Source organism: Plectropomus leopardus, chromosome 21 (genome assembly GCF_008729295.1).
Source record: "Plectropomus leopardus isolate mb chromosome 21, YSFRI_Pleo_2.0, whole genome shotgun sequence".
NCBI classification, from domain to species: Eukaryota; Metazoa; Chordata; class Actinopteri; order Perciformes; family Serranidae; genus Plectropomus; species Plectropomus leopardus.
This window is the reverse complement of record NC_056483.1, coordinates 24,688,523-24,698,320: the sequence shown is the minus strand read 5'-3', so window position 1 is coordinate 24,698,320 and position 9,798 is coordinate 24,688,523. Positions and strand designations below refer to the sequence as shown.

General features: G+C 38.8%; 1 protein-coding gene across 1 annotated transcript in view; it reads right to left on the bottom strand.

The window, feature by feature from the left end:
- The window catches only part of LOC121960515 (sorting nexin-7-like), a 51,780-nt gene extending 49,025 nt beyond the window's left edge, over positions 1-2,755 (bottom strand). The window contains 1 exon segment of the mRNA XM_042510254.1: positions 2,590-2,755. Coding sequence (XP_042366188.1) covers positions 2,590-2,673 — 84 coding nt within the window. The 5' untranslated portion in view covers positions 2,674-2,755.
- Positions 2,756-9,798: the final 7,043 nt, after the last annotated feature.

Below are 9,798 nucleotides of genomic sequence, written 5' to 3'. Positions count from 1 at the left end.
CAGGATATTTAAGTCACAAATTTATATAATATTATTGTGATTTAAAGTGTGTAGTGAAATGCTGAGTATTGTGATTAAAAGTCAGCTACCAAAATTAATAGTAAGCTACCAAAAGATTACAGGGATAGTTCACCCCAAAAAATGAAACTTCAGTCATGATCGACTCACCCTCATGCTAATGGAAAGTCAGGTGAAGTTTCATAGTCCACAAAACACTGACGGAGGTTCACATGGAAAAGGCGTTGCACTCATCTCCCAAACCATTTCCATCGGCATGAGGGTGAGTAGATAAAGACTGAAGTTTCATTTTTGGGTATTCCTAATAATGTGGCCACTGAGAGTAAAAGGACCGTGGCCCTGTGGCCTCAAGGAGCCTGACTGTGGATTTGTGACTAAGTAGAATAAAGCTGCAGTTCTGTTCCAGATTTGTGTTCATGTTCTGACCCAAGTCAAGCCAGCACAAACTCAGTGAGAGCACAACACAGACTACAGCCATTTTCACCCTGATCCTGTCCTGTTTCTACATCTCTGCACCATGTTCACACATGAGACAATATCACCATTGTTAGGCTAAATAGTAGTCTAAATACTTGAATTGAATTTAATAATTCAAAGCAGCCATTAACCCTTAAAACGTAAGCACATTGGCTTTACTTTGTTCAAAAACATGGGTAGAAAACATTAAGCAACTTAACACGACATGGCCCAAAAAAACAGAAGTAAATAATTTTTTAAAAAAACAACAAACATACCTTAAAACAAGCGCAAAAAGTAGTAGAGTAAGAGTAAAAAACAAAAACAAACAAGAACATGACCCAAAAAAACCTCAAATAATTTTGGGGGAAAAAAAGTAAAAAATATGTACAATTTCCAATACATGGTTAAAATAATTATCCATATAGTTTTCTGTTAATTTTTAAATCTTACTCTCTTTTTAAAATACATTTTCAAGCTTTTACTTTAACTTTTAGGTATTTCTTGCAATTTTCGGGACATTTATTGCCAAGCTGCTCGTTGCCTTTTCACACAAGAAAAATCATGTTGATCCAGGTCTTAAGAGGTTAAAATACATTGTTAGTGCTGGGCAATACATCAATACTTTATCAAAATCATGATATCAAACTATATCGTCTTAGATTTCTGATATCATAGCAATGAAAGCTTTTCATTTTTCTGAAAGCCTTTAAGGCTGTTAAGTGACATCATTTTATGAACTTTTGGTCTTGCTGCTCTATTATTTGCATTTACCCACTTATTCATCAAATCCACATTACTGATGATTATTTATCAAAAATCTTATATCTAATATTTTGTGAGCACCAACAGTCAACCCTAGAATATTATCACAATGTTGATATTGAATTTATCCAAATACTGTGATATATGATTTTCTCCATATTGCACAGCCCTATTCATTTGATCTTTTTATTATGTTTATTTGATTATCAATAAACATCAGTTTTAACTGTACCATGTCTGCCTTTTGGTGAGGTACAGCTAACTGGCCAAGTTGCTAGAAATCATGCAAGAAGAAATGGCCCACAAAAATAGCTAGATATTTTTTGTAACATAAATTCTAAATATGTCACTATGATTATTATATATATATATATATATATATATATATATATATATATATATTCCCTCACTTAGACATTTTCCCCAGCTTTTTAAAAACAATTTTCTAAATTTACTATTTTCCTAATTTTTTCCAATGTGTGGAACTTTTTTTTTCTTACCAAGTTGCTCACTGCCTTTCTTCCATGTTTTTGAAAAAAATGGCACCAATTTGTTTCGGGTTCACAGGCTGAATAGTTGTGAAAGGAGTCTGAAAGCAGCAAAACCCAAGTGATGCTGATCCATGTTTCAAAGGGTTAATACATAGGCCACTGTCAGAAGAATAAGTTGCACCTTTCTCGTGTGCAGAGACCATAGTACCAAACTGCATACAGAGATGTCCCAATATTAAACATGGCCTCATTGTGTGCAGAAACCATCACTGACAGACCACAACTCTGGGCATTTCTGAATTCTAAAGAAGGATTTTTTTTAATTCGGCTTCTATTAAAAAAAAAAATAAAAAAAAAAAAAAACAACTGCGAATAATTAAACGTGAAGTGGGAATAAATGTGCAGGGTCAACAGGTGAACCAAGGCGGAGGGTGAAAAGTCTGCTGGACTGGATGTTCATTTTTGTTTGAAAACTAAGCCGAATTAGGGGGGAGGGGGGCATTAAAAATTCATACTTTAACCTAGAACAAAGTTTTGTAGCCAAGCACAGGGAGAATTAACTTCTTCAACAGCTGCACAGACTTTGGCGTCACTTTTCCTATAGAGGCTAACAGCAGAGCAGCAGGACAGTTGGGTCCTAAGGTCGGCTCATCAGCTGATCGGGGACATCTGATTTCCTCCCTCTCTGCCTGACACTGTGTGCTCTCTGCTTTCTGCACACACTGCAGGACACTTCAAAACCACATTTCCCTCTACATGTTCAACTTAAAGCTGCTGTGTCAGTGCCAGAGTCAAATCCACGTAGCAAGAAAGTCAGTGGAAGTGAAGAGAGTCCGGAGCCTTGTTTTTGTGTCTTTACCTTACTGAAAACCTCCAGGTCTTCGTCCTCGTCCAGGTCCAACATGTGTCCCGAGAAGTCCGCAGGGACCGTCTGTCCGCTCATGTCTCTGTCCAACTGTTGAAACGAACTGAGCTCATCAGACAAACCTAAGAGGTAAACTTCCTACACAACTTCACAGCGGCAGAGACAGCGGGCGCGAGCCACAGCATCACTTCCTCTGACGGATTTCAAAATAAAAGCCAATACTACGCTCACTGGCTGTGTTCGAAACCGTTCCCCGTCGAGAACTCAAGAAAATAGCACACTACATGGTGTGTTCGAATTCTCAGTGGTTAATTTCATCTACTTTATAGTGCACTATAAAATACCCACAACACACAGCAAATTTGAGTGTACACCATGGTGTACATGCTATGTAGGCTACCCTACATTTTACTCCTGAATACCACAATGCAAGGCCTGTGTATTTCTGGAGGAAGAAAATTCTAGTGTTTGGTAATTCCTTATACAATTCACTATCTAATATGCACTACACAGAGAACAGTGAGTCCATGAATGAATGAACCATTTCAAACACAGCTACTGTGCATGACTCAATTAAAATTCAAACTGTTGGCCAAGATTTTTCAGCTCCATATTTTGTGTTTTAGAGGGCTTGGAGGGGTTTAACATTTTCTGAACCGTTACAGGGTTCCAGACATGGGATTAGGACAGTGGGCTAGAGCCAAGTTTACCCTTTAACACCTGGATCAACATAGATTGCATTTGAAAACATGGGAAAAACATGATGAACAACTTGGCAAGAAATGTCCCACAAACTATAACAAATTAAAGGTGACAAGAAAATTAAGGGAGAGAACTTTTTTTTTGAAAGGCAGAGGAAAATTGTCTAGAAAACTATAGTTGGCAATTAATTTCCTGTCAAGTGGCCAACTGATTAATCAACTAATCATTTAAAATCAAGGCATCCTTGGAACTGTTTACTGTTACAATTTAATTTAGGGGAAAGCACTATATTAGGCTACGTATATATTATTTTCATGCAAATATCATCATCTGCAAAAGATCTGGCAACTAAAGCTTTTAGTTAAATGTCGTGGAGTAAAAAAGTAAAAAAATAAAATAAAATAATTAAAGCGTAGTGAACTAAACATAGCCTATAAAGTGGCATACTTGTACATTTTAGTAAAAGTAGGCTACCTCAGATGCATATTTGTTAAATTTCTTCACTGCTTCTGTTTTTGTAAAACCCAGCCGTCTAAAATAATTGGGGCTTTTATTTTGACAAAAAATCCGGGAGCTTCCGGTATAGTGCTGGACGTTTTCATTGTTGACGCAACTGACCTGTTGAGCGCGCATATGCGGAAGAATCAGAGGAAAAATCACGCTGCCCCTGTGGGGTTCAGCTGCAGTAGGAAGAGTAGGTCTCTTTCTGCAGCTCATGAAGTTTCCACAGAACTCAAAGCAGTGAAATAAAACCATGTTGGCGATGTTCTGTACTGTGACATCACCTTTAATTAAAAAAACTAATAATGATGTAATGATCAATGTGAAATGAAGAGGAGAAAGAATGGCATGCAGGTCACATTTCTACCCTCAGGGGAGGAGAGGACTTCAAACTGGCCCACTGCTGCACTTAATGACTGCTGAAGCAGCCTACTATAGCCGACTATAAAAACCTGCTATAAAAAGTGACAGCAGTGAGACGTCAGGTAATGTGGGACATCAGGTAAACAAGGACAAGAAAGGGTTTGACATCTCGGGCTCTTTAAATAAAAAAAACCCAATTTCAATGAAATTGGGACATTGTGTAAAACATAAGATAGTAAAGACAAGATATTAAATGTTCAAACTAATAAACTTTATTGTTTTTTGCAAATATTCACTCATTTTAAATTTGATGCCTGCAACACGTTCCAAAAAAGCAGGACAGGGCCAACAACAACAAAAGACTGGGAAAGTTGAGGAATGCTCAAAAAAAAACACCTGTTTGGAACATTCCACAGGTGAACAGGTTAAGTAGAAACAGGTAAGTATCAGGATTGGGTATAAAAAGAGCATCCCAAAAAGGCTCAGTCGTTCACAAGCAAGGATGGGGCAAGTTTCACCACTTTGTAAACAACTACGTGAGCAAAGAGAGTGGTGAAGGGATGACGTATTTTCGTAGGCCTACCAGAAAGTTGGCATCGCACTGGTCCCTCGTCAAAAACCTTATGGGATTTTTGAATGGGATTTGCGATTATCGTCAAAAATAAGTTCTCTGATGAACACAATTTTGAGACTTCCACATTTTGTTAGCATGATAATCTTTACAGATGAACACAATTTTTGTGCCTTTTGAAGTGTAAATGAAATTGCCAGAAGAAAAAGCTATTGTTAGGCTATATACAAACTATATTGCAGTTGCACAACTTAAATGCACAACTACAAACCCTGTAAAAACACAATCGAAAAATATTAATTGTTTTATTAATTAATTATAAACAGATAAACTACAAGTTGAGTGCGACTCTGTAAAGCCGTAAAGGCGGACAAATGGGTTTTCAGTTAACACAGTTCGTCACAACATCTACAAGTGCAAGTTAAAACTCACCATGCAAAACAAAAGCCATCAACAACACCCAAAAACACTGCCGGCCTCTCTGGGCCCGAGCTCATCTGAGATGGACTGACGCAAAGTGGAAATGTGTACTGTGGTCTGAAGAGTCCACATTTCAAATGGAAATCATGGACATGGTGTCCTCCAGGCCAAAGAGGAAAAGGACCATCCTGACTGTTATCAGCGCAAAGTTCAAAAGCCAGCACCTGTGATGGTATGTGGATGTGTTAGTGCCCATGGCATAGGTAACTTGCACATCTGTGAAGAAACCATTAATGCTGAAAGGTACATACAGGTCCATACACGTCAAAGCAACGTCTTTTTAAGGGACATCCCTGCTTATTTCAGCAGGACAATGCCAAGCCACATTCTTCACTCGTTACAACAGCGTGGCTTCATAGCAAAAGAGCGCGGGTACTAGACTGGCCTGCCTGCAGTCCAGACCTGTTTCCCCCTAAAAATGTTTGGCGCATTATGAAGCGCAAAATACGACAACGGAGACCCCAGACTGTTGAGCAACTGAACATGCTTGTACATCAAGCAAGAATGGGAAAGAATTCCACCTACAAAGCTTCAACAACTAGTGTCCTCAGTTCCTAAACGCTTATTGAGTGTTGTTAAAAGTAAAGGTGGAAGGTGTTGCTGGAATCAAATTAAAATGACTGAATGTTTGCATTAAAACAATAAAGTTTAAACATTAAATATCTTGTCTTTGTAGTCTATTCAAGTGAATATAGGTTGAAAAGGATTTGCAAATCATTGTATTCTTGTGGTGGTTTGTGTATTTTGGAGTGCTTGTTAGGTTTTTTTGTCTTCTGTGTTTCAGGGGCTGGGCGTGGCTTTCGGGTACTGAAGCTTAGGGCACACTCTCCTCACCTGCTCCTGATCAGTAATCACCTCCCTAATGGCATTTAAGCTCCTGCTTCACTCGACGTCAGCTCCAGATTGTTTCCACTACTCTCGTGGTACACTGGCCATCTCTCTCATGAGATTTTCTCTGTGTTTTTGTGAGACCTCTTCTGCCTCCAGCTTCTCAAACTCATTGTGTCTTTTTGTAATTTTGCTTCCAGTGCCTCCCATTGAGCTCCAGCGCCTCACCGCCCAGCCCCTCGCCTTTGTGCTCCTCACCTCCCTCTCGGATCCTCACCATTCCTCTGCTTCACCAGCCTCACCATCATCTCCTGCCTCACCAGCCCCCACTACCTCGGAAATCACTGGCTCCCTTCCCCCGACAACCATCCCTCACTTCCCAACCTCAACTCCATTAAAATTCAGTTCATTGTTCACCTAACTCGCTCTGTGTTTGCTCTTGGGTCCACCTCACGCTCACGGTTCCTCAGAACCATAACAATTCTGTTTTTATTTACATTTTGCACAACTTCCCAACTTCATTGGAATTGAGGTTTGTATAATCACCCAGCCAAAAAGCTTGTTATTGACTTGTTGCTATGTGATTTACACAAAACAACCATTTGAATTTGTCTGAAATAACTAGGATGGGCAGACAAAGAGTCAAAAAATCCCCAGTCTGAGAGGCTGCGAGGAAAGCCGTGTGGCTTTTCTCTTTTTGGTAATAAAAGTACTGCAGTTATAAAGACAGGCTACTACAACAAAAATTATTGTAAGATGTTGCATTTTAATAAATGTTGGAATTATAATTAGAATGTTTTTATAATACAGGAGGTGGGTTTGAGTGAGCACTAAAAGGGATATTTCACCGCAAAATGAAAATTTAGTCATTATCCACTCATCCTCATGCCAATGGAAAGCCGTGTGAATTCTTATATGCTGCCAAATACTGCTGGAGTTTCACAGAGAAAAGGTGCAGCCCTCATCTCCCAAACAACTGAAGCAAATGGTGACCAGGATTCAAACATCAAATCACTTAACACCATAGGATGTCTCCATACTGCTCGTCCAAGTGATTCAAGTGTCGTGAAACCCTGATGTGACAAGTTGATTTAAAAGACATCACAAGAGGCACATGGTAAGGTGTAAAACAAAACGTCACATTCAGAAGGGAAGAAGACACTGCGCTTCTGCATGAAAGTCCGGGGTTTGTTGGATCCATCTAGCAACCCTCCTGCCCAACCTAGAGGCGCCCTCATGCTTCTTATTAGATCATTACCTGCAGTGATTTAACCTGATGCTCTCCTGTGGCATGTCATGTGGATCCGCACTTATCGCCAGCCGTCATGCTTAACTCGAAAACCATCCTGCAATGAGATCACACCAGCCGCGATTCCAATCCATGACTTCAAATTCATGTGCTGAAGTAGCCTGCTACCCCTTTTCTCTGCCCCTCTACTCAGACCATGCCCATATTTAAACTTTGCCTTCATTTTGATCTAATCTACACACCTGCAAAATTCTGTCATTACATCTCGCATGATTGTTACCCTACAGTATATTGGTGACAAAGTCTGCCCATTGACAGAGGGACGGATAAACACTTAAAATACTTATAGCAGCTTCTGTGGTAGTTCTGACTACATAGTTGTCTCTTGGACTACATTTTGAGACACAAACACACACACACACACACACACACACACACACACACACACAGAGTGAAAGCAACACCAGCCCTGTTTTTGAAGCTGGTAATGACAACCTGCATGTTCTCAAATGAAATTATATTTATATCATAGCTTAACACATTAAACGTCAAAATCGTCAACACTGCAGAAGACTAGAAGTCTCAGCCTGTGAGTATTTCCAACTGCTCACCTCTGAAAGCTCATTTCATGCTCAGCCAGCACACTGCACCTGAAACAATATATATTGCTGCGTATTTGTCAGAGCAAGACTTCCTATCACCTTCAGCCCTGTCAACACATGGCTGCACAGTCAAACTCTCTGTCGCCTCGAGGACTCAAATAACTGTCAGAACACAAAGCCAGAGTGTGGGCTAATACAAAGGAGCTGTGTACAGTTGGAACATTAATTTGCATAATGTGATCATAATCTTTATTTACTGTAGTGTGGCTGGCCGGCAGCGGCAGGCTGCACTCACACAGCCTCGGCTCCACCTGCACAGGACCAACCAAAAGATGTCACTGTTGCACAGGCCATACTGCATGTCACGCCTCAGTCTGTCCCCGAAACATGCATCCTGCTCATCGATCACAGGCTGCACTCCTCTCTGTATTTATCAGCACATATTCACCATTCCTTCACTCAGCAGCTAACGCTGCTCCTTTTTTTCCAATCCTTATTTCGTCTGTGAATGAGAATTGCTTTTCTAAGCCAGGGAGCCAGAGATTCACCACTTCTTCATTTATTCCCCAGAGAAAAATAAAACTTTTTTATGATCTTTCTCTTATTTTTTATTAAATTTGTTTTCTCCCTCTAACTCTTTAGTACCCGGATTGAAATTGTTTTTTTGTGCTGCATTCAGACACCTTTCACAATCATTTTAATCTCTGAAACCTGAGAGAATATCCTTCAAAAACACAGGAAATACATAATGAGCAAGTAATGTCCTGTAATTTGAAAAAAAAACCTAATAAAAGTTATTTATTACTTATTATCTGGTACTTTTCTTGTACCTTTTTACTTATTTCTTGATAATTTTTGGGCCACTTCTTGTCAAGTGGCTCATCACCCTCAGATGTTTTTGAAAGAAATCAAGTCAATTTGCTCGAGTTTCAAAGGATTAAACATCAACACTGTGAGTGTTGATCAAAATTACATCACACATCCATCAACATGTAAACAGTCTCATATGCTGTCCTCAGTCTAGGCCCCTGCCCCATAACTTCAAAGAAAATAAATCTTGGAGATTACAGAGAAAATAAAATAAAAGCAAACAAATAATTAAATAATTCAAACATTGCTACAAACCAATTTCCTTGTATCATACACACATTCTCATATAAGACAAATCAAAAAATAACCAGCAAATCAATTTTGCAACAAACACTTCACCATCAGCTACAGAAGTCCACACATCAACCATTTGAACCCTGGAGCAACATCACTTTTCTTGAGTTGTGCTCAGACGCCTTCATAAGTATTTAAACATTTTAACCTGAGCAAATTGGTTTAATTTCTTTTGAAAACATGGGGAGAAGGCAATGAGCAACTTGGCAAGAAATGTTCCTCAAATTCCAAAAAGTTGTACATTTGGAAAAAAATTTTTTTTTATAAAAGAAAAAAAAAGCTAGGGAAAAATGTCTTTAATTATAATAAGCAGAATTATTATTTTAAATTTATTTATGGGAAATTCTATTTTAATAAGCTTTTTTTTTCTTTCTGATATTACTGTTTTAGTGTTTTTAGTGCTATTTCTCAAGTAAATTTCTTTTACTTTTTTGTGCAAATTTTTTGGTCATTTCTTCTGAAGTTGCTCATTGCCTTCTTCCCATGTTTTTGTATCTTTTGCATCAAAATCTTCAAAATTTGCATCTGCCAATGAAAACATTGACCAAAAAATGTGGTTTAAACAATACTTTTAAAACATTCAACACTGAATTACTGAGGTACTTATGTAACCAAAAGTAAGCCCTATGAACATGCCTACCTAGACTGTTGATCTGTATAGTGTTTCCACCTCAGACAGTGCTCTCAAATGAGGGTGGGGTCATTGTCACTCATTGCTCTGTCCAGCAGCTCTTGCTGTATTT